Source organism: Empidonax traillii, unplaced genomic scaffold, assembly GCF_003031625.1.
Source record: "Empidonax traillii isolate 1590-97213 ecotype Southwest subspecies unplaced genomic scaffold, ASM303162v1 scaffold217:size1918799, whole genome shotgun sequence".
Classification (NCBI taxonomy): domain Eukaryota; kingdom Metazoa; phylum Chordata; class Aves; order Passeriformes; family Tyrannidae; genus Empidonax; species Empidonax traillii.
Genome location: NW_020955410.1, coordinates 1,334,592 through 1,360,886, shown reverse-complemented (window position 1 = coordinate 1,360,886; position 26,295 = coordinate 1,334,592). Strand labels below are relative to the sequence as shown.

At 36.6% G+C, this 26,295-nt stretch overlaps 1 protein-coding gene across 1 annotated transcript in view; it reads left to right on the top strand.

Moving 5' to 3' along the window:
• The window catches only part of PLXDC2 (plexin domain containing 2), a 263,586-nt gene that overhangs the window by 220,053 nt on the left and 17,238 nt on the right, over positions 1 to 26,295 (top strand). Inside the window, exons 10-12 of the mRNA XM_027887618.1 lie at positions 15,541 to 15,601; positions 18,418 to 18,571; positions 19,925 to 19,963. Coding sequence (XP_027743419.1) covers positions 15,541 to 15,601; positions 18,418 to 18,571; positions 19,925 to 19,963 — 254 coding nt within the window. The remainder of the gene's footprint in view (positions 1 to 15,540; positions 15,602 to 18,417; positions 18,572 to 19,924; positions 19,964 to 26,295) is intronic.

The window sequence follows — 26,295 nt, the reverse complement described above, 5'->3', positions numbered from 1 at the left end:
GACAAACCTTGCTGTTATTTTATAGTTTCAGTTTGTAAAATTTGCTCACATATACTGAAATAGTGAATTCCATTGGAAATATTTGAAGTTAATTGTCCAATAAATATTCTATAGATATTGATGGTTTTATTTTAACAAACTTCAGTGAAGTCTCAGATTTCGGGCAGTGAAATGAAGTGATATATCATTGTGTTCAGAAATAAGCAGACAAAGAGCCCATTCTTGCAATCTCTGCATGCTGGAGACTCCAATTTTGAAGTTTTGTGCTCCTTGCAACATTAGCCAGTTTTGATAATGTGGTACCATCACTCTAACACTGAAGATAGGGAGCTGGAGTACTGGAGTACTAAGGGCAAGAGCTACCAAAAGTTTAGATGACAATTTTGTTCAGGTGTCACTGCTGGTGCCTAAACTCAAATTTTTAATCCTCAAAACTGTCTGTCTGCCTTATGCCAAGAGCACCCAAAACCCAAATAGTTAGATCCTTGAGGATGTTTTATTGGCAGACTTACTTAGGTTTTCAATTGAAATTATGCAGAATAGGAGAGCATCTTTACACCAAAATCTGGACTTAAGTATTAAGACCAAAAAGGTCTCTAAGGCTTATACATTTTGTCTGAGGAAAGATCTTCAGCTGAGTCTAAGCAGAGCTCAGCAATGAAATCTCTGAGCCTCATGAAGCTCCTTTACTCATTAGGTTGACACTGCCCTTTACACAAAAGCCTCCCAATGATCAAAGAACCCCCAGAGGCACTGGAGTTAGGTGAACATGGGTCCTCTGAAAACAAGTCACCCCTGAAAAAATGGCCCATTAGATGTGCAGATGAGTAAACCTGAGCACTGGAACTTCCTTGCATGGCTCCACTACCCTCAGGTACTGGCTTCCTGGAGAGTCACAGTTATCTCCTGACATTGCTGTCCAGGCAGCCCTTCTGGGGACTTTCCTGGGTCTGCAAGAGAAGTGAGGTTTGGCTTTGGGAGTCCCAGTTCAGAAAGTGATCTTGCTTATGTTAAGTGCCTAAATGCATTCTTATCCTTAAGAGTCTCTATTTTCCAGAGTATGCCTTGAATAATCTGGTTTGAAGTCATACCAGTTTATGGTATTGACCCATAGAGTGCAAACTGTTTGACAGATGCCCTGAAACAGATTGTACAAATTCCAGGACTTTCTGTGTGTAGTGATGAGCCAGGACACTCCATGCACTCCAGGAACCGTCATCTTGCACATGTGTGTATGCACAGCTCCTAAAGCTTCTTATACTCTTAAAGCAATCATGAGATTAAAAAAAAAAAAATGAAAGGATCCTATTTGTGATACATTTCACTTCAGTGTTTAATTCTGTGTGCCAACAACAGCACTAGTTATATAAATGGAAAGGTTATGGCTGGGTTTTATGGAATGTGTTCTGAGCAAAGTGAAAAATCAGAAATGTGTCTGGGAATAGTAGCAATAATGCCATTTAAATCTTGATACTTCTAAGCTTTTATTTTTGTGATTACTATTCCCATCTAAGCAGATAAAAAAGAAACAAGTTATTTTGCATTCCTTGCTGATTAGCTGAAAAGCAGGGAAGGGAGAATCTTTACCCACCTGCAGTTCTTAAGAAAACATGTGACAGTTGAAATACAAAGTGACAGTTTTCCATAGAGCCCTTATGGTAATTGAGATAAAAATGAATGCCTATTGCTTGTCTTCTGAACTTCTGGGCAAGTTTGAAATGTCTTGTTTGTTTATTCTTCTTTTAGAAGGAAATTGGAAACATGTTTAGTTAGTTTTCAAATGTGAGTTTGTGTCTGGAAATTTTTAATATTAGGAAAAGGAAACTGATTAGGTTTTTTGTTTGTTGTTCTGTATGTCCCAGCTGACAAGACCTATTTTCATAAAAACAGTGTTGACTAAAATATTGTAGTATAAATAACAGTTTTATGTAATCTGAAATATTTATCAGCTAAGCAAAGCACCTTCCATACAGAAATACAAAAAAAAAAAAAAAAAGGGCACAAAAATCATTATCATTCTATCTAACGACATAAACCTCCTGATTTACAAAAGAAAATAATTAAATCCAAATAAGAAACACAGGATCTTTCTCCACACATGGCTTACTGTCTGGTGTCTACATTTCCCTTAGCTTTTATTTGATAGGTAACACCACAGCAAAGGTTGTAGATTCCACTAGAGAAGCAGGGAAAGGCAAACCACATCACTCAGCTTGGTGTCATCTGCAAACTTGATGAGGGTGCATTCAATCCCACTATGACATCGATGAAGATATTAAACAGATATAAAACCCCTGAGGGACACCACTTGGAACCAGTGGGATCCTTTGACCACTGCTTTCTAGATGCAAATATCTGAACAGTTCCTGATCCACTAAACCCTTCACCCATCAAACCTATATCTCTCCAATTTAGAAAGAAGGATGTTGTGAGGGACTTGTGTGTCAGAGGCCTTGCAGAATTCCAGAGAGGTGACATCCATAGACCTTCCCTTGTCCACTGATGTTATCACTCCATCATAAGGCCACTAGGTTTCTTCAAAATGCTCACTTTTAAATACTTCCTCATTTTAAAAATTTTAGGTTTTAATTTTCTTTGTTCCATTGCTTTAGGGCTATTCAAACTAAAAGATGGCAGGAAGACTTGCTGATTTATACTTGAGCATTTTTTGTCCAAGCACTAACTGACAGTAGTGTGCTGGTATTACAAAATTGGCCACAGTATCTTAGCCATTGAATTACAAACTAAAAGAAAATGAGGCATTTGTAAGGATTAAGTAAACCACCAGAGGGAGCATATATAATCCAATCAATGTAATAGTTTCATATACAAATGACAAGGAAAATCTCATTTTAAATGCTTGAGAAGGGCTAGAGGTTTAAAATATAGTGTATTCTGTTAAATATGTTCCATTCTATCAATGTGTCTGACTTCATGAATTTTCTGATCATACCACTGCTTCAAAAAAAGCAAAAGAAATGTGTCCAGATTTTGCCTGTCTCTGTTCTACTACTGCAGTTCTTTATGCTGGAGTGGTTTTATATGAAAACACAGCTACACCTTGCACCTGGTTCTTAACATCTGGATTGTTGAATTAGGTCAAATTTACCCTGTGATAAATGAAAAGTGATGTCAGTACTCTTTTTTTAACCTGTATATTGTTTCTTACTGATTATGGAACAATCATATTGCAAACCTGAGAATCAGAAATTATGGCCATTTGTCAGAGTTTGCTCTGATTAAAATGCAACGTATTTTTCTTCTGCTTTAAAAGTTGTGTTGAAATATCAATTGATTGTTTTAATCAAGTGCAACAAAGGTAGCAAGAATGAATGTGTAAATTTGTCACCTCTGATACATTACAGGTAGGAAAGATACAATAAATAGATTTATACCTTATTGAGCAAAAAATTGCTCCACACCCAGCTTCTTCAAATACTTTCCAAGTTGCTTGCTCCTAATTTGACAAGTTAATTTACACTCACAGACTGCAAGAAAGTCTTAGAAAATTAGCATTCAATAACTGAGAATTTTGTATGCATGGCAAGCCTGATGGGAGTAAAGTAAGAAAAGAAAGTGACACAGAAGTGTTTAATGAACAAAGCATTGATGGTATTGTTTGATGAAAAATGCCTCACAAGATCAGAGTAATAGATATTCTCAAGTGTCATGGCAGTTCTGTTTAGAAGACTATAAGCTTCAGTGAGCCTGAAGGTACACTTAAAAATGCATAATGGTAAAGATGTACATGTAAAATGTACACAATAGAACATTGAAAAGTGCTGTTAAGGAACATAAATAATTCTGACCTCGTAACATATTTTTATTGAAAGTTAGTTTGCAGCCAAAGGAATTTGCTATTCACTGAGATTCATAAATGCAAAAATAGCAGATTAATAGCCTTTATACATTTTTGGTAAGTTTGGAATTTGTTAGTAGCTGGAGTCTGTGGAATTACAGTGGAATTTCTGTAATTTCCCTTGAGCACAGATTGTCTGGAATAATTCCTATGTTTAATACAAATAAGCCTAAAAAGCTCAGTCTCTGAACAGAACCCAAGTGAACACGCAGTAGCTCTTGGGGGCTTAGCACAAGTCAGAGCAAGACCAGCCAATTCACCAGATATGGGGCAGGACCCACTAGAGTAGAATCATGCACTTGCATGGTTCAAAACAGATCACTCAAATTGCCTGAGCAATATATGGAATACTTTTTCAAGGCAAACACCTGAGCTTTTTCCAGCACTATTAGAACTTTTACTCATGGACTTCATTCCTTAAGTTTCTTTTCTCCACATATTCTTCTCCAGTGTACTCACTGATATTTTCAGCAGCTCCATAAAACTATCCTTCCCTAACATTAACAGATTGATATCTACCAGATTGAATTTGAATCCTGCTTTCATCCAGAAACTAGCCAGTCTTCTTACAGCTGCAGCATTAGTCACAACTTTCACATATTCATACCTTGCTTTGTTTCCCTAAATAACTCAGAACAGTACAGTTGTTCTCAGTACTACAGTTATGCTCATAACTGATGCAGATTTTTAAGAAGTTCAAGACTGGGTTATAGAAGTTATTTCTAGAAAATAGGCAGAAGATTGCTACAATTCTCATTACTCTGAAATCCTAATATTTCTGTTAAAATATTTTCTGTTAAATCCTGGGCCCAAAGATGGGGAAGCATTTTGAAGATTCTTAATCTAGATGTAAAAACAGTGATTTATTTAAACCACATCACTCACACTACTCATATTATATATTCCTGTTTCTTACCATATCATTTGCCTTTCAAAATTTGAGGTTGGTTTCACTAGCCAGGTGTTCATAGCAACATCCTTTGCCAGAATGTTTCTGTGTCTTCTGGAGCTTAGAAACTCTGTTCATTATCCACTCTACAGGTTACAGTAGTGTGCAGCTTTGCAACACAACTTGGACAAGACATAGATATCACAGTTAATATGAAAAGGACCACTGCCTCGATGACCTTAATGCAAAGTGTGTCTCATATATGTCTGTCAAATATATCACATTCTTAAGGTGGTTTGTTTTAAATGCAGAAGGTAGTTATCAAAGATACAGAGGGCAGTTAAGCACGTAAATCTCACTGAGAGGAGGGAAAGAAAGCATCCACCTGCTAGACATACTTTTGAGAATATTTATTTTTGCTGATTAATTTTGAAAGAAGATCACTGTATCTGTGTTTAATTTCCATGTTTAAATTCACAGATACACCTAAGATACCACAATGATAAAACACTAGAAAAATAGGTAGGTAGTACAACTCTTTTCAGTAGAAATTTCTTTTGCAGTTCTTTTACATAGCAGTAGATGTTTGTTTATTCTTCACTTACTGCATTAGAAGAACAAGACAAAGCCCAGCCTGGTCTTTGATGAACCATTTGCATCTAGAACTGTAACTTTCTATGCTGGTCGTAAATCTTTCAGTTTGCAACAGAGTTGAGTACAGCCTTAATTCCTCATTGTTTGTTTATGCTGAGTGTGATAGCCATTACAGAGGGTGTTGCCCTGCTCTATTAGAGAAGCTTTCCCTCTGGGATTAAACTTTTTTTTTTTCTGAGAGAACTACATCACATTCAGTTACATCACAGCCCTGAATTCTTTTCTGTTTGGTTTCATTTTCATCTGTTCATTTCTTACACTGATAGCCAAATTTGAATTCATACATGTTCCTATTTGACTGGTGAAAAGTAATACTCGTCTATGAAACAGTTCCACAGACAGATGCCTTAGGATGCAATTTATGCATATCTCAGACATTTTAGGAAACTTGACTCAGGCTTCTGGTCATCATTCTGTGTCATGTGGTGGGCTGTCTCAAGACAGAGTTCCTATACTAGGCATTATAGCCTGTCTGATTTATTCCCAAATAAATGTCTCAAAGGATGCTCTAATATAACTATTAGGCTTTAAATGTATAATCCAAAGAGTGCAAGGGACACGTTTCAAATAAAACAGGCTTTGCTGGTAACAAATTAAAATATTTATACTTAAAAGCAATAAAACAAATAAATTATAATGCAAAATTGTTGGGATGTTAATTTCCATAGTACATGTAATGTGAAATGAAAACTATAGGCAGATGATGGTAAGGTGAATAAAGAACACAAATGAGAATAGAAAAAATAGGATGGTTACTTAAACAAAAGGGTGAAGACTACTTAAAAAAACACTGAGATGGAAGTTACCACTTAAGGCAAAAATTGTACCTACCTTGCCTGAATTCAGAGAAAGAGCTTCAAGAAGGTTTTGACATCTTCAGATAGGAACCGTCACTCTATGAGGGCAAATTCAAAGACAGAGGAATGAAGTCAGGGTCTCAAGCTTCTCTTTGGCTGTTCACTATAATGTATAATAACAAAAAACAATGAGATACTAACTTTTCATCTTATCTACAGCATAATTTTTACCCTGATTAGATTATATTCTTGACACTCAGGCTGTTTCTTCCATTTCTTGTGTGTGTAAAGTCCCAACTTATCTCTTTTTCACACCTCTGAAATTTGCTAACTTTCCTTAACCCAAATGACACTAATTTGCAAGAGTTACCTTTACTTGCTAAACTACTGATCTTTTTATCCAACTATCTCTCTGTTGATTATCATCTATATGTCTTTATATTGTTTCATGCTAACTGGAAGAGTTATATTCCCATGCTACTGGAAGAGTTATAAGTGAGCTGACTCTCTTTCATTAATGAAAACAGTGGATAAATTTATTTAATCAGAAGCAGCTTACCTAGATATTTGGCTCAAAAACTGAGAGAACTGCTGTTGTTTGTCCTACCTGCTCTATTGAGAAACTATTTTTTCCCCCCTTAATTTCATATTAGATCTCTGATGGGTTTTTCTCTCCAAAGTCAAAACTTCTTATATCCTGTCATATTTGCTTTGAGTAGTGACCATGAACTATGTTAAAATCCACTGTTTTCATGAGTGAAAGATATATATATATTTATAAAATAGGTTAGTTCTGTTATCCGTAATTTCTCATTTGGCAGTGTTTTTATGCATTGCTGAACCTAGAGCAGTGTTACTGCTATTTTGCAGTTTGTGTAACTTTCTCTTCCCATGGACTGAAATAAATCAACCATACTGATACAATAGGTGAACAACTTGGGAATTCTTTTCTTCCCAAAAATGATGCATTAGAAAATACTCAAATTTGACTAACTCAAGCTTTATAACTTCAGGACAATTTGTCAGATAAATTCAGGTAGAGAAAAAGGTTCATTCATTCATGAATTAGCAAAAATAATTATTGCGCAATAAGTGCATTTTGTCCAATAGGCCCTCTTAGTAGAACATTAATTTAGTGAAGAACAAGGTACCAGATTTCTTCCCTTTCATGTCTGAGATTAATTTAATTTGTAATTCCTTATTTCTTCCTTGACTGTCAGAAAATGCTATGTTCCGAAAAATTACTTTGCTCTGTATCTTTTATCAAATGTTTGAAAGTTAATGAGACTATATTACAGAAGCCAGATATCACCTAACCATTGTAACCTAAATTGTTGGTCTAGATAATAATTTCCTCAACTGCACTTCTCTTTCCTTATTCCAAGTGTTTAAAAACAAAAAAGAAGGAAAAAAAAAAAGTCAAACCAGAGAAACTGAGAACAAAACATTTCAGGAAATGTCAAAATTCGGGACACAAATATGGAGACAGCCCAAACTATCACACCTGACTCTAGGATACTTTATAGGATGAATGTTAATCTACTTTTTTTGGAAGCAATAATTTTTTTCCCTTCATATAAGCATCCAACCCATTGCATTACTATGGAGAAATCCATCTTCCACCAACTTTTTGATGCTGTCTTAATTTCCTTTGTTCTCACTACAAGGGAGATAAATAAAACAATAATAAATAAATAAGTCACAGGAGGTTTTAATGGAAACAATCGAGATTTTTTTTAATGGAATTTTTTGCACTTAATCAAATTATCTTTTTCTCTGATTTTTCTGTTTCATTGAAATATGATGCAGAATGGCAGCCCCACTCACTAGTACAGATATAGTTCATCTTTCCATACCACATATTTTTTTACATAGTATTGCAAATTAAACACAGCCTGGGAAGCTTCCTGGGAATTTTAAAACTATTTTCTGTGCCATTAAAAAGGTAGGATGTTTCCTGATGTAATTTCAGTCCACGCCCAGGAGCACTATCCAGAACAGTTCCCAGGCGTGGTGCAGGAGTTTGACTGTTCCAAGGATTACTCCCAGCTGGTAATTTACATGCAACCTCCTTCTTTTCAAGGTTGAGAGAGTTTGCTTGTTCAGACATAAGCCATTCTGTGCCAACAGTCTTCAGTGCCAAGGAACATTTCTAGCCATGTTTGTTGTTCTACTATAGACAGAATGATCACAATAGTCTTAACTGCTTTCCAGAAGTGCTAACCTCTTATGGTTGTACTCCTCAATATAACTTGAGCATCATTGAAATCATATTCACTTCATAGCCTCCTAGATACTACTCTTTAAGGAAGGGCCATAAATGAAAAGTCTCTTTTTGTTAACATATTTTAAATTTTACATATTGCTACACACATATTCCTATATAATGTTGCAACAAATTTGTATTTAAACAAATCTGAAATTCATGACTCTTCTAATCTCTGCATTATCATAAAACATTGACAAAACCACATTTTCCACTGGATTTCAGAACTGATATTAATATGTACAATTAATTAAGAAACTGAGGAGCCCCTACAGTTCTGTAATTCTTTGGTTTTGCTGACTGTTCCTGCTCAATTTTGACTTCAGAATTTGACTCACTTTAAGTTAAAAATTGAGACGCAGTTAGGATATTTATCTTGGAGACAAATAACTTTCTGAACTTTAAGTTTCTTTGAACACAACCAGTTACAGGATGGTTCATGTCCTTTCTTTCTTTGCTCTCTGTCTGAAGAGTTCACTGAGCCATTACAACAGGTATTTTTCCTAGTCCTAATTCACCCTTCCTTTCAACAAATGCAGAATGAATATTCAGTTTCAAAACTGTATATGTTTGTGGAGATTGCTCTGCTGCTTTGTTGCATATAAACATTGGCTTTTGTAGAGTTAGTTTAGCACAGTACGCCCCCTTTGCCTGTCATTGCTCCTGCTTCCTTTGGGTTCTTAGTCTTTTTAGAGTTCTGAATGAGATATAACAGGAGCAATAATCTACTCTAAGCAAAACATTGCTGAACTTCTCTTTCTAGCGGCTCAGATGCTGATGCCCACTAGTACAGAATCAACCATGTTATATATGGTTGATGTTATATATTGTATGATTGCTGGGGGTTCAGTGTCATAACAGGCCCCAGGCCACTTTTATCCTGTCCCAAGGACTCTACTACTTCATACAATTACAGAATCACAGAATATGCCAAGCTGGAAGGGACCCACAGGGATCAAGTCCAACTCCTGGCCCTGCACAGCACAATCCCCAAGAGTCACACCATGTGCCTGATAGTATTCTCAAAACACTTGAACCCTGTTAGGCTTGGAGCTATGAGCTCTTCCCTGGGGAGCCCAAGTGCCCAAGCACCCTCTGTGGGAAGAACCTTTTCCTAATATCGAGCTTCAGCCTCCTCTGACACAAATTCAGTCTGTTTCCCCAGGTCCTGTCACAGGTCACCACAGAGAAGAGATCAGTGCCTGGCCCTCCTCTTCCCCTCATGAGAAAACTGTAGACTGCAATAAGGTCTCCACTTAGTCTCCTCTTCTCCAGGCTGAACAGACCTCAGCTGTTCCCCGTACAGCTTCCTCTCAAACGTCACCATCTTCGTTGTCCTCTTTAAACACTCTCTAAAAGCTTAATATCTTTCTTATATTTAGGCGACTGAAACTGCACACAATATTCAAGGTATATCTGGGAATACTACAGGAAACATAGGACCTGTGAATTAGCGTATGCTCATCTGGTTTTCAGAATATCTGGGTTTAATTTCAGGTTCTGTTACAAATTCTGCGTTATCTTAGATGATTTTTTCATGTCTCCTATGTTCTGTTTCTTTATCTCTAAAGCAGAAAAGGAAATACTTTTTCCAAAGGTGACCTTCATATTTTTATTTAAAAAACAAGACAAAATCAATGGGTATGTGACACTAACTATACTTCTGAGGTTGTCAATATCAACTGAATATTGAAAGATAGAAAAGAGTTCAGAAACCTCATAAATGTAAGAAAGTTTATTGTGCTAGTTACAATCACTAACCAGATTGTAAAGTACACCCAGTAGGACTTTGGAGCTCTGCCTTGAACCTTGAGAAGCTACTTGTGTGCAAAATAGATAGCAATACCAACGTATCAGAATTCCCTGGTAACTTCTGTTGCTATTAGCTCTTAATACCCACCTGGTGCAGGTACAAATGCACAAAGGCAGTGGTGAATGTAATCTAGTATCATAGGCTAATCTCAGTGTGTCTCCTTTCCAGAGAACACATTTGATATTATTTTCTGCTGATTCTGTTGGAAATTTTGATACCATAACCTCATAAATTTGTCTCTAAGGTCCTCCTCTTAAACTTTCTTTTTCCTTCTCGCTATTCAAAGCAGAGCCTTTAGCAAAAGCATATTTTTATTTCTTTATCTGCTTATCAGCATGTTTCCTTTCCTATTGTAACTGACATTAAGTTTATAGAAAATATCCTCCTATTCTTCTTTAATCACAACTCTGCCAAGTCTTGCTTTTACCACAGGGTTTTTTTCTTCTTTATCTAGTTGAATTGGAAATAAAAATACTTACTTCTTTTATCCCACTTTTATTCTTAGCCTCTTTCAACAGAAAGAATTCCCTATGGGTGTCTTTATTTTCTACTGCCTATTCAAATGTTGTGTCAGAGTTACAAATATTGAGGCTTACTCATGTTCACTCTTTTTCTGTAAAATAACAGCTTAGGTTTTAACATCATTCACTTCTATGTTTACATGATATTGCAAGAGTACATTACAGAACTTGTAGTTATATTTTTTCAAACTTTCCATCCCATAAAATTGTGGAACCACTGTCAGGCTGAAGATCGACGGCTGAACTTTATGCTATTCTGATCCTCCTTATCATCCCCTGAATGTTTTAAATTTTGAGAAGCACATAATCTTAAGACAATGATGGAATTCAGTGCTGCATCAACTATTAACTATGCCTTAGTAACTATAATCAAATTTGTCATAAACATTAAAAGAGTACCGGCTGTTTGTAGTGCCATGTGTTTAAAATCCTTTTATTAAGCTAGTCAGCTATTCTTACTCTACAACAGCAAAGTGGGAGCAAATCTTCTGACTAATCAAATTGTCATCCTATTCTGAAGTACAGTTTCATTAAGCAATGTTTAGTAAAGGATAAATACAGAGAACACACTTATTCTTGAACTCACATATATGATTGGGTGTATTGAACTAGGAGATAAGGAAAACACCATTCAAATACCTTACAAATGCATTCCAGAGTCACTCACAGTGACACTTCACCGGAACCTCATAAGCATTTCAAGCTGTGATAAAGTTCTGCATCCGAAAGGGGAAAATAACAAAGGTACAAAAATTCAGTCTTTATCCAGACAGCACAGTGTGACAAGCAAGTAATATTTGAAGGATGAAAGAACAAAAGTGGAGCCTGTTTTGCGGTAAAGGGAAGCAAAACCAGACCAAGCACAAAGATAAATCTTTTCCTCCAAAAATCACTCTATGATTAGAGTTTTTTTCAGTTGGACAGAGACAAAGTTCAGGACCTCCAGTTTAGGTTAATATATTATTTATTTATTTATTTATCTTTTGCTTCCTATTTCAACTTGGAAAGAAATTCCACTTTAAAATGTTCTAATTCTTCTAGTAATTCAAACACCCTAGCACATGCTATAATCTTTTCATGATGTTATGGTCCTTCATTAATGGTTAAAGCCTTTTTAATTTTCCAGATTAACCTTTTATTTAGATGAGTCAATAAGCATTTTAACTGAGCTAAATCAATATGCAGTATTTACAAAATCATTTCAGATTCCTGAAATGCCCTTCAGTCCCAGAAATCCATTCTTTACATGCTCTTACAGAACCAAAAAAAAATAGGGAATGGTTGGTTTAAAGGACATGTGTTGTGCATTTTAATGTTCTTTGTTGTCTTATACCAGCTCAACTTGGTGAAAAGATTTTTCCATACAGACTTTGTTACTTTCCTTCCCAATAATTTCCTGTTATGTCTTCAGCTTTTACGTCCTAAATCTTGATGAATTTTCTGTATACAGGTTATCTGATTTATTATTATTAATCCTCATTTGAACTGTCTTCAAAGAGAAGCAGCAAAGCATTTCATGTCATACACTGCATGAACACATCTTTTACATATACTCTGCCAAATACCAGTAAATGGCATTTGGTAGATAGGATCCATCTCCGACTCCTTTCTGACTACATACAGTTCACTGAAAGGATTTTGACAGTTTTCTTGTTATTCAGACTCAGCTGCATCAGTTATGCCAAACTGTCATTGCTATACATGCAGACACATTAATTCTCTTTTTCCTTCCTGAACCAGTACTCTAGAGTTCCACACAAATCCTGAAATTCCTTACATTTAACGAATGTCCCCATTCTCATTTTCTAGAACATCTTTATTATTGCTTTCCTAGGAGCTGAGTTCAGTAATCACTTGAAAATGAAGTTGTTATAAAATAGCCATGTTGACAGATGGCATAAACAGCATAGCTAATCAAATCTGCTCCAGTGTTTTAATGGAAACAGGGAATTATCACCATGCTACAAAACGTAGTCAGTAAAGCGGGTGGTGCGCTGAAATGACAGTTTCCAGAATTCTAAATCAACAGCACAGCAATAGTAGCTGCTGCAGCTGACATCTCATATGCCTCAAAGGAAGTTCACAAATAGGTTCGCCTGGAGCCTATCTCGTTCCTGATAAAGCTGCTTTCTGATAATACTGTTTGGACTCACTGTGCATCAGTAGGAAATGTTAAATAAACAGTGTTCAGGGTTTAATGTAATTCTTTTTAAGTCAGAGTCATCTCAAGAGTGCCTCACATGTTTGAAAGAGCCATTCCAAGTCCTTACATGTTGCATTCAATTTTTGGTAGTTTGTTAATTCCTAGGAAAAAGAAATTATTCCCACCATTGTTAGTCACCATAATTCAGTAGTTTGTAAGAAAAGATTTAAGGACTTTGTAAATGAGTGGACCTGGAATACATTTTTATTCATTTAATCTTTGGAGCCTTACATTTGACAACACGTAGACACAAGGTAAGATCTAGGACAAAAGTTTGTTAATCCTTACTAGCTCTAAATACAGTTGGTTTGAGATGGACACAGAAGTTGCTAATGAAATTCTTCAAACTTCAGAGAAAAGTAGATGAGACTAAAAAAAATGTGTTCTACTCATTTCTTTTTGCTTAATAAGATTTTCCTGGTTCTTTCAAACATTCATGGAGGCAGAACACCACAGAGATGTAGAAGTAGCACTCAGCTCCCAGCATAGCACTGATCCATTCACCCTTCAGCAAGAAAACACTTTTTGCAGTGGTCCTTATTCATAGAATGGTTTGGGTTGGAAGGGACCTTTCAAGATTATGCAGTCCAGCCCCACTGACACGGGCAGGGGCATCTTGCACTAAATGCAAGGTTGCAAAAAGCCCCATCCCACTGGACCTTGAACACTTCCAATGATGGGACATTCACAGCTTCTTTTGGCATCTTGTTTTAGTGACACACCAGCATCATTGAAAAAAATCTTTTCCTTATGTCCAATATAAATCTATTCTCTTTCAATTTAAATCATTTATCCCTTGTTCTGCCACTATTGGCTTTAATAAAAAGTCTCTCTACGTCTTTTTTTACAAGACCCCTTTTAGTGTTGAATGTCTACTTTAAGGTTTTCCCAGAACCTTCTTGTCTCCATGCTCTGAACAACCCCAGTTCTCTCATGTCTTCATAAGAGAGATGCTCCAGTCCTGTGATCATCTTTGTGGCCCTTTCCTGGACCTGCTTCAGCAGGTCCATGTCCTGTGTGTATTGGGGGCCTCATACATTGAAAAGGAGGTCTCTGTTTCTCTGGAACACATTTCTTGTTTGAACATCTTTCTCCTTAAGTACTATAGGTTTTTGGAGAAGTCAGTTGCTATAGAGTGTGTAGTAATTGGCACCTGTTAGCATTGGGATGGTCTTTTTTTGGGTTTTGTGTTTTGTGGTTTTGTGTTTTTTTTGGTAATGTTGCAAATGGTGGAATGTGGATCAGTGCAAGTATAACAAGAAAATGAATCTTTTCTCAAATACTTTTCTCAAAGATTTGCTCAGAATAACTATATGGAGAAGTTTCTTATCCCAATTATGTTTTTAACATTGTTTAAATCTTCTTGTAACATCCTCTCCTCCTGTAAAAATAATCCCACTGATTCATTCTTCTAAATGCATCTGTTTACTTCGGTTGATGTTGGCTGGTACTTGGCATGTCTTTTCATCTTTAAATTCTTTGAGAACAAAAATAACCCCTTAAATATAGCCAACCATAACAATGGTCTTATTTCCTTATTAAATGATAGCAAGAAAGTTGTTTGTTGTACAATCAGGTAAGTTATGGCCATGGATGCCAAATCTCATCACTCTGTCTCATAACAAAATACTGCAGGAAATGAATGCAGAAAATTAAAACCAGCAAACCCTCCAAAATAAAAACGACCCTAACTGAGAGGAATCTTTTTCAAAGTTGAAGATCATTCTTTAATTATTTGCTTGCCATTTTAATAATATTCTCTGTTTGTGATGCAGCCTGTTTAGGAAAATCTAACTTTATAATCATTGATAACACTCTTGTGAGATGGGGATTGCCAAGGGAATCATTATATTGAAGTGTTACAAGTTTCTTAAAAATTTCTGCATTACATATTGCAAATGAGAAAGACTATTGTTGACAGGTTATTAAAACCACATAATTTGATAAAAAATGTGCACCCAATTTAAGTTTTCTGCATCTAGTGAAGAGGTAGAGGCAGCTGTATAATATTCTCTAACTGTCATGAAGAGTGTTCAGAGGACCTGTGAGCACTGATCACACTGGTATATGTATTTTGATGTATCAGATCACTTTGACTGAAAAAACAGTGACTGGTTCACTGCATCCTTTGTGGGATTAAATTTTCCTGGCAAAGAAGTCTGGACAAAAACTAATTAAACCAATTTACATCACTATGTTTGGTATCAAACTTAAAAATGCTATGGGTCGGTGCAGTCTTGAGAATAATTATCCAGTGGAAGGGTGATACTCCTATTTAAAAACTATAAATAAATTAAAAACCTAAAGTAAAGCCTCATTCACTGAAACACCTTTCAAAGAATTGGATTAAAGGAGTGACTCATAGTGTAACAAACAGCGTCTTAAATAAAAGTGATACCACATAAGTCATATGGATTTTAAATCGCATCATTTACTTATTCTTTCTGTCATTCTCTTCTGTTCCTCTCCTTTCCTTTCTTATACTTATTTTCCTCCTATTTCCATCGGAACAACTTCTATGTATTTCATCATTTAAAGATGCTCCAGTGGATTTGACCGTCACCGGCAAGATTGGGTAGACAGTGGCTGCCCTGAAGAGGTATGTGATTAGTTTACATCCTCAGCCCATCAGAGGCAACTTCTATAGATATGATGCTTTTGATTAAATTCTTCAGATTATGAAGCATGGTTTCAAGGCCAAAGACGTGCTATATTTATCTTTATTATTGGGGGAAATGCTATAATACATAATAAAGATGAATATAGCCTGAGCAATTTTACTCTCCATTTGGTGGAATAAAATGGACACAAATTGAATTTTTATCCTTGAGAAAATACATTAAATAATAATAATAATAAATTAACAACAAAAAAAAACACACACACACACACTGATTGTTGTAGTGGCAGGCTGTCAAACAGGGACTATAAATCTCCTGTGAAAGTTATTTGGGGTACTCGTAGACCAGAGCAGTTCATTTTCAAGACACATATAAATATGCTGCTGATATTTCTTTTCCGGTGTCCTCCCTTTATAAAGATTTTTAGTTTGCGAGTTGAGTTTGGGGTTTTTTCATTTTATTTTTTGCTCATTTGGGGATTGTGGTAATAAAAACAAATTAATTTGTGACACTTTTAATCTCCTGATGGCCATAAAAAAGAGCAGTTATTTTTCCATTTTTGCTGAAGGAGCTAAATTTTCTCATGAGTTTCAGCAACATAGACCTTCTGACGTGTAATGTCAGGTGAAACTCAGGGCAAAACAAAGCCCCAAGTGTCTAGTTAGAAAAGCACACTGTTTTATTCTCAGTAGAAGCAAAGAGAAGTAATGGCATAAATCCGGACTAATGGAAGAATTATTTTTTTTTCTTATAACTGTAATTGCAAAATAACTGCATCCTACGTACTGCCTTGTTACATGGCCTTGAAGCTTCAGCTTTGCAGTTTGTAATTTGCTGATTTAAGAACAAAATTTCTGTGAAGAGCAACTTCTTCAAGAACATAAGACAAAAGTTACTGGAAGCATGTGTTACTATAGTGCATGACCTTTGTATGGCTTCAATCCAGTTATGAATAGCTAGGACTCAGTTGTGCTTGTAAATGAAGTTACCCAAAAAATACTCTCTGCGGGACAGTAGCATCTCATTCTGCTTTTACTTTCTTGTTTCAGTCCAACTAGTGCTCCAAGGTTTAGTGCACGATCTGAGAGGAAATTATTGATACACTACGTGAATATGAGAAACTAATAGTTTAATTTGCAAAGTTTTCAGGCTCTCTGGAGTAGAAGCAATAGCTTACTTAGCATCTTCCAGAATTATACCTGAGCTGACTGCTAGGGTTCAGTGAAGGATCAATAATTAACACACAATGGTTAATTATAGATGCCTTCACTAAAGAGGATGAATAACAGGGATCCTCATAACAGAGTTTCCTTGTTTGTAGTATATATTTTGAGCTAAATTTTTATTATATTGTATCAGTGAAATTATCAGTAGTTTTCAAGAGAAAACACAAAGAAATTTAAAGAGTAATTATCCTGCAGACACTGATACCTTTCTTTATCTCAATGTATTGTTCTTGCGGGAGCCCCTGGTGGTCTAGGGGGTAAAGGCGCTGCACTGTCACTGCAGAGACCCAGGTTCAATTCCCGGTCGGGGCCACTCCCCGGGCAGATGGAGCTCGTTAGCCCTGTAAGGCAATCCATCTACGTCCTGAGGACCTCGCTGCCACCATCCAAGCTCACTGGGCCCCGGCAGATGAACCTCAGGATTAAAGGGTGGGCTCAGTTCCGCACACACTGTGTCTCACCTAAAAAATCCAATGCGCAGGCTGGAAGGTGGAAAGACCTTCCCCGGTTCTTTGTTCGCGAAGACTGGCCATTACATATTGTTCTTGGTAAAACAAAGGGCAATAAAATACATGTGCATATTAAAAGACAGTGCCCACTGGGTTTTGACAGCCAGATCTCAATAAAATGAACAGGCTTTTCGGGACTCCACTTCTCATTAAAATGAATGGGTACAGCAGGAGTTACGTGCAGTTTCCCGTATTTGCAGGTTAATTGGATGTATTTTCCTGCAAAACTGTGTGATCTAGAAATTAAAAAACAAACACAACAAAACAAACAAACAAACCAAAAACAAAAACAACAAAAAAAACAGACTCAAGATTTGTATCAAAATATTTGCCCATGAAAATAAAAGTAAAATTATTACATTATGCTTACTATTATTTATAGTGTGATAATATATTATAATAATTTTCATTATTATTTATTATAATTTACCTTATATTTATATTATATTTTGAGTAATAATTGTTATATAAACAAATAATACATTATATTTTAATATTATGTAGAATTAGTAGACATATCGTGAATGTGTTGCTCTCTGTTGTAGAAAAGAAATATTCCATAGGCTGAATCCATGCACACATTTTACATATATATGTGTGTTCTTCTGTGATAACTGCATGAAAGCTGAATTAAATGCTTCGCTTAACTACACACTGTTCACTATGAAGAGTTACAGTTTAATTCCCACATATCCTTTTTAACATATTTTATGGCACCTGTATTGATGGGAGTGAGCTTTCATAATAGAAAAGTAAAAATCTATATTATAATCTTAGATATTAAAATCCAGGAAGACTTTTAAGGCTTGTCATTAACAATTGAGAGTTGTAAATTTTACAGATAAATGAAAAAAATACATGTTACTGAATGCAGTGTAGGGCACTTCAAAGGAAAAAAAAAAAAGAAGCTAAAAGAGAAAGCTCTTGAAATCTCTTGATTTAGGGTTTCTATTTTAATTCATTTTATTCCAGCAGCTTGTCCATCCTAAATTCTTTATTCAGTGGCAGTCTCCACTGAGAGTTATTTTTCTCTTCTTTGTTTCTATTGTTTCCCCACAGGCAAAAGATAAGATTTGTGAGAAGAATGTAGACACAACTGAAACACCTCCATATTCCACCACCACCCTTCTGCCAACCACCACAAGGTTCAGAGTTTTAACAACCACCAGAGGATCCACCACTTCCCACCTGCCAACTAGCCTGCCCACAGAAGGTGGCATGTATACACTGCATTATTCTATAGTGCAAACAAGTCATTTAGAAGTCAAAAAGGAATTTATTTCCTCTAAATATGTGTGCCCATGTTGACCTTTTCTCTCTGAGGGAGCAGAAGGAGTTGAAAATAGCAGTCCAGGCGATATCTGCTACAGGTTTTAATTTGCAACTCACTCTTGTAATAGTAAGGTGCAAAGGGGATGAGGGCTGGAGGAGGGGATGGTGCTGGAGCAGCTAAGGCAAATCAGGCAGACTTCTGGAAAACTTCCTTTGCCATCAAGCCATAGTATAAACCAGCTGGATAGTAGTAGTGGAGAGCCCTTTTAAAGTTAGTGAAGAAATTCCCACTACAGATTTAATGGATTTTTAATTCCTTTAGATATTCTGTTTAGCCAGCTGACAATTATAGATAGCCCAAATTAAAAACCTCTTTGAAATATGCCTCTTTACTTTTTTTTAGTCAGTTGGCACTGTTCTTTCCATATAGTGCTCACTGTTGTTGTGAAATAGTTTCTCTAGGCTTCTGCACTGAATTAACAGGCAAGTGACAGTGTGTCAGTTTTCATCCTTGTTCCACTGGCTACTTAAATCTTGTCTTTCTGGCCCTGGGATATCCTGCTTTCCTGCTCTGGGAGAAAATTCAGCTGGGCAGGAAAGCTATATCAGATTAATCAAAGAACATCTATAAAGTTTGTGCGTCTGTCTGTTGACATTGTATGTTAACAGAAGAAAACGTACTAAGTACAGGCAAATTTTCCAAGTGGCCTGTGACAGGATAATTTGAGCTGAAGGCATTTCAAAGTGAAAATCTACTGATAAGAAAGTCTGATTTTATTTGCACCAATAAAGTTTAGAAACTGTCAATATAGCATTTGGACTACATTAAAAGGAATATTCCCTGGCATTTTGTTCATTAAAATTCACAAGAAGAGGAATATGGAAATAAATATGATTTAATATTGGTAGACCTTTTCATGATTCGTAGAAAAGGAACTAAGTCTTACTTTATTGTCATATGTTGGGTCATACAGTCCTTAATATGGCAGAACACTCAAGATATGTATGAACCTATAACATAAATGAATTGTTTGTAAACATTATATGACAGACTCTAGTACCCTTATTTACCAGTATTTTGAATCCTCCTTAACACTCTCATAAATGTTTTTTTTTTTTACTTGTAAGGAAGTGAGGTAATGCTCAGTGTAAGAAACACCATAATTGAATTCTCATTGAGTACTAAATAATTTCAAGTTATGGAATGTCTTTGACATTAGAAACCAATTCCTAAAATTACTCATGACCTAGAATAATGCATTTTCCTTCAACTAACTCTGAATTTCTTTTATAGATGACACCAAGATAGCACTGCACCTAAAAGATAATGGAGGTAAGAGATTTGTTTTTTTTCTGTAAATAGTGGCAGTAATTTGTCAAATTTTACCCCACTGAACTTCATTAATCAAAATCAGATTGGAGAATTAGTTTTTCACCAGACTCCCATAAGACTTTAGCCTTCCACATCTGGGTGGAAGAGAAGGAGGACAAATAAACTTAGAAACTGCTTAGGAAAATTAAATATTTACAACTCTCTTTATAATTCTATAATAAAACAGCAGCCTTAATTAACTTCCATGTATGGACATATTAAGTAAACTTTTAACTGTACTAATACAGTTATTGGTTGTATGCTCTGCAGGGGACAGCTTTTGTCATTGTCTTTGTGGGTTCAAGGACTGAGACTTGAGGTTTATACCTTCTCCCTTTGAAGTGGATGAGAATTTCCCTATTAGAATAGGGTAGGATTTTTAGACATCACCTATGTCTGTGTTCACTGCCAATATGCAGCTTGATGAGGTGAAAGGGAAGATTTGGCTTGATTTCTGCAGCCTTCAGAATGGTCTATCAAACCAGAGGATGATTTGCTCAGCTAATTGAAATAAATTATATTTCCACTGTTGTAGAGGGGAATATTATTGGCTCTGATTGCCTTTCCAAGCAGGGAGCCTCAAGTTTCTCTCATGGGTCAGGGGAACAGGCAGCCAAGCAGGCACAGGCAGGACGCAGGGTGAGTCCAGCAGCTCAGGGGAACCCTGTGATGGTCTAGTGACCCTCAACTGAGTCTGCAGAAACAATGCAGACCCAGGGTCAAGGTAGGAAGCCAGGTTGGCAAGGCAACGAGGGAGCAGCAAGGTAGCAGGCCAGGGACAGCAACCAACAGCACAGGCAGGACCCATCAGCAGTCAGAGGAAGTGAGGTGATGAACCAGGCCCGTACAGAGATTCTGGTCTGTAGCAAAAGGAAAGACAGCTTCAAGGTCGATCCAAGGAGACATGGCCCATGGACGGGACTGGAGACAAGCTACCTTCAGCATTCGTTCAGGAGACAAGATCAAAGATGGGACTGAATACAGGTTCATCTACAATGTAGCTTAAGTTTGGACCTGAGCTTACACGGTGCCCCCAGCATCATGGGCAGAGGTCCCAGGTACAGCAGTTCAGAAAAGTTGGGGTGTAGTGGTTTCTCAGGACCCTTACAGAGAATTATTCAAGTTTTGAAAACACAGAGTTCAGAGGCAACTTAGCAAGTTGGTCTGTTTTCCTCTTGGGTTTTTTTCAGTCATATTCAGCCATTGTTTTCTCCTTCCCTCAAATCAGAGATCTTTTCACTCCACTGGAGGTAGTTTTCAGCCACTTCCCTACCACTTTGCTGTCGCTAACTGCAGCATAGCTGGTCACATGCTGTACTGGGCATTGAATTGTCTATTTGTTGTTGATGTCGCTCTGTGACATTGCCTTGACACATAAGTGATCTCTCGGAATAAGGTGATCTGTAAGTTCAGGGTAGTACTTTTAGGCATTTTGTCTATGGTAAAGTCCCTGAACATTCTTTCTCTTATTCTTCTTGAAATGAAATTGATTTTTATCTTGTTGTGGAAAGTGCTTCAGTGCTTTTAAAGGTCAGTAGTCAGCACTTCACTCTCCTGTTCTGCTCTGTACAAGAGGCATGTTCCTAGCTGAACTCTGCCTACACTCCACCCCATGAGCCAATGCCCTGTGGCAGGTGGTCAGCCTGGGACTAGGCAGCTCTCCATCATGTGCATCTCATACACAGCTCAAAATAGTATGCTGTTATATAAAAAACAACTCAAAAAGTAGGGTTTATAGAACACATCCAAGTTTCTTTCAGTTTGGGAATTGCAACAGGGTTGTTTTTCGACTTGTCTGCTCTTTACCTAAGATCTGAAAAGAAGCAAACAAAATGTTTAATACTAGAGAAAGTGATAGATTGCTGTGGCCTGCTTGGCAGAGTGAGATGTAGTTTGCAGCATCAGTTATCTTAAATATAGAACGTTCATGTCCACTGAGAAAGCTGCTACATTTTAGGAGGACAAACCAACACCTGATGTGATTATTCATTTTCCTTGAGCTGCTTCTTTTATTCTTGAAATTAAAAAAAAAAAAAAAAAATTAAAATTACTTCAAACAACACAAAAGCAAAGCAACACTCCAGGATTTCTCATCCACACAGTAAACGTAGCTTTTAATCTGAGAAGTTCTTTTTGATGAATCTTCAATTATGCATTGAATTTTCCAGTGACCCTTAGATTAGACTCAGATAAAACCTCTGCAGCCGCAGGCACATTCTTTGATTTTCTATACTTTGTTAGCCTTTCATAAAGAGTAGATTATTCCAGGTCATGAATACAGGGTCTTTACTTTCTCACACTAAATCCTTTAAAACTCTAATGAAAGAGAACTCTTTATAATGGAAAACCAAAGCTATATTGGATCAATGATTGCCTATAGTTTGATGTGTCCTTGGGTGATAGCAGTCAATATCTAGTTAGGTACAACAAAAGGATTCCATAGAAATTCTACCTCTCACCTCTGCCTGGGACTTTTAAAACCAAATATTATAAAGCAACAACTAAATTTAAATTATGTTTTGTGTCCTGGTCATACTGCTTTGATCTTTCAATTATGTGAGAAAATCACTTGCAACCGTACTGTAATTCACCCACAATCTTTTGTGGCATATCTTAACGTACATTTCAAATTTGTGTGTTTCTCTTTCTTTACAGGCAGGACAGATGCCTATAACATACATGCCTAAAAAATTTTAAAATACAGCTGGCATGCCATCACAATTTTTGTTGTATCTTGGTTCTCCTTAAAATAAAAAGCCTTTTATAAGTTTTAAGATGTATCCAGCATTAAAAAGGTACATTTTTTAAATTATTTGTAGATTCTGTTGTTTTTTCATTTTTCTTGAAATACAACACAGCCGACTAAACACTTTAAAAGCCTAATTTTTCATAAAAATTGTGAGCAATTGGCTGTGGCTATCCAGTAATGTAGTATTTTCTTCTTGAGAACTCTTTGGTGGATGATTTAGATGATTGGCCAGCGCATCTAGACATTTTATTTGACCTTTTTAGACACTTTGTTGTGATGATTTGATTGCTATGAGTCCCTCACAGTCCTTCAGCTTTAAAACTCAAAAGAAAAGTCTTTGTCTGTTGGGCAGCAGGTGTTGGACAAAATGCTACACTACATCAAAATGTGCAGAAATTACTGTTTCGAGAAAAGGAAAACTATGCACAAAAAAAAAACAACAACAACAACAACAACAACAAAAACTACCCGAGGGAGAAAGCTATTTTATTTATTTGTGAACAAGTTCATCCCAGCATATATAGTGCTAGGAAATGCCCGTGTACTGCTATTTTCACTCTCTTCTGGACATTTTCAATGGTCTAGATACAAACATCGCTGATGTACAGGATTAACACTAGTGCTATAGAGAATTCAATTTGAGAGATGGAAACTCAGTAAAAAATGACCAAAATGCAGACCCAAGCCAGATATAAAATGATACACAATATGTACTCTTACAGTTGTCAGGATTTTGCTGTAAAGGCACACAGCCTATTTTGTTAAACATATTCATTTTGTGGACTTTGTACAAGCTCGAGGCTTAACATGAAAACTCCATGAGGCTCTAAATGCAGATGTTGAGGAGGGCTACGTAATTGGATAAACTTTTAATACAAGGCTGCATTACTTAATATTTTATCTTACGATCTTATCATCTGCTCCTGTTGGTGTCACAGTGCGACAGCAGTGTGACAGCTAGGGCACCCAAAGCTCCTGTGATCTTCTGTCTTTTTAACTAGCTATTCCACATGGTGTTAACCCAGTATTTGCTGTCAGAAAGCTCTTGCAATTTCCTCTACACTGCTTACTCATCTTTGACATCAGTGTGCACGGGTAACTGTGAAGGTCCAGTGAAAGAAGGCAAATAGGGTGGTACATTTTGCATTGAAGTACCCGAAGCTGTTCTGTCTCCGAAAGGTGTGGTGGGCATGGGGGTGTGTAACTCTGCAAACATTAGACTCAGCTTTAGAGAGGAACAGCCTGCTTGACCTTATTGTCTTGTGTTCGCTTTCAGTACAGTCAAGTGGAGTCAATGGGCTATCTGAATTGAAATTCTTAGAATCTGGTAACTTTTTGCTCATCTGGATTTGAGTCAGCTGTCTTTCCAGGCCAAACAGTTCAGTTCTCCATGGTACAATACTGAGCTTCATAATGACCCCTTCTTGATGCTACTAAGTATTGTAATGACTTACATGGCCTCAAGCAATTCAAAATAAAATTCATACAGATGACAACAGTTGTAGCATTACATCATATTTCAGAGTAGAAGAATGAAAGCCCTTACCTAACACATTTAGAGTGCTGTCAACCTATAAACAGAGGGATTTGATGTTAACGCACTTTCATTAATTTACTACACGAAGCAGTTAATCAATCTTAGAGACTTACTGAGTTGCCCTGGGTCCTGCAGAAAATTGATAGCATAGCCAGATACTGAATTCAGAATTTGTGGGTTATGGTTCATAATATTCTCACTCAAAGACCACCTTTTATTTTTTACATGCAATTTCAAATCAATTTTTAAAGCATTATCTAAGCCATAACTGAATAAATCATCATGAAACCACGTAAATGTAGCAGTGCTTTAACCTCAAAATGTTAACAAATGCTAGGGGAATGAATCCACAATCAGGACAATCACACACCATTACTGTGAAGAAGTTGAGAACTCCAGAGCATGCTATTCTTAAAAGAGGTAGAGAGAAAATTTTTGTGGATATTCCTCTGAGCCTCCTTCCAACTGTACTTCCCTTATTCCTTCCCTGTACTCCTCCCCTTATTCCCTTCCACAGTTACTATATATAGGTCATTAATCATTTTTTCAGGAATCTGCATTATGTACAGGAAAAAACTTAGGTTTGGAGAACCATATACCTGCCCCTAAAACAAGGAGCCTCCTGGTAGATTCACATTCCAGATGTAAATGGAGGCCCAGAAAAGGGGAACAATCCAGTGTCTCTATTGAGTTCACTGTAGGTTGTAACCCTGTGTGTTCAGGGCCCTAAACACTATGTCCTCCCTCTGTGCAGGAGCCTATTAACTCAAACCCACAGTCACGTAAACAGTAGTGATACAGCTTTCAGGGTAGAAATTCATAGGCAATAGGATGGAAGGCTGCTAGAGTGAACTTGGATCTGTAGTTACAGGCCCAGATCAGGCAGCAAGAGAAGCTTTCTTCTCTTTAGCTGACCAAAAAGTAGAAAATAACACATGGAGAGGAGGTATCAAAAAACTTGAAGAAATTTCTCACATAGAAGCAGCTATCAAACACCCTGAAGTTCCAGGATGACTGGAACCAGATTAATAATGATCCAAAGATGGTGATGGAAGATGAACTGTTGTGTAAGGATGGTTGAATGAGGTTAACACAGGTAACACAGAGTATCAGACAGGTAACAGATAGTAGCGAGGAAAGATGGGCTTGACCTGACAGATTCAGCTGATTTGCCCAAAGTAAGAATGTTCCAGCACTATCACTGGCAGACAGTTTTATTACCATGGAGTAAATCTTGGAAAGGGATGAAAATTGCTTAGATGACTTGAAAAAGGAAAGTATATATTATCATAGATTTTTGATATCTCAAATAGAACCTTTCCTAAGCAGTACATGCCTTTGTCTATATATCAGTTCTGTATAACTAGCAAAGGTAGTACCCAGCACCCAATCAAGAAGTAGAAATGGGCAGCTAAGAAATCAGCTTTTAGTATATCTCAATCCCATCCACAAGCCAGGACTTTAGACTGAGATATTTTTTACAGAATGAGTTACGAAACTTGCAGTCTCTAATGACGTCAGTTGGATTGTGTTGTCACAGAGAGCTTTAAGTTACCTAAATGCTGCATTCTTTATCAAGTTTCTGTGATTCTATAATAATTTCACAGTAATAGTAGTAATAATATAAGCATGTCTGAATTTCCTAAGCTAGTATTTGAAGATAGCGGGGTTTATGTAAGAATAAGATACTCCTTTTACATTAGTATTAATAGTATGGCACAATCTACTTTAATCAGTAAAATCACTTAATGTATTTTTATTATGCTGGACATGCTGAAGTTTCAAAATCATGATCAACTCCAAAACAGTCATTACCTAACGTGTACATTGAAAGGGGAGTTCTGCTGTTAACTATAGAAAAATTACGTGTTTGTGTTGACACTCTGAAAATACTGACACACATTCTATTTCTGTATTGATTAGTCATCTATTTAGAGCATACTCATAACTAATAAAAGAATAAGTAAATCTGTACTATGGACATCGTTATACCTGAATGTGGTTATA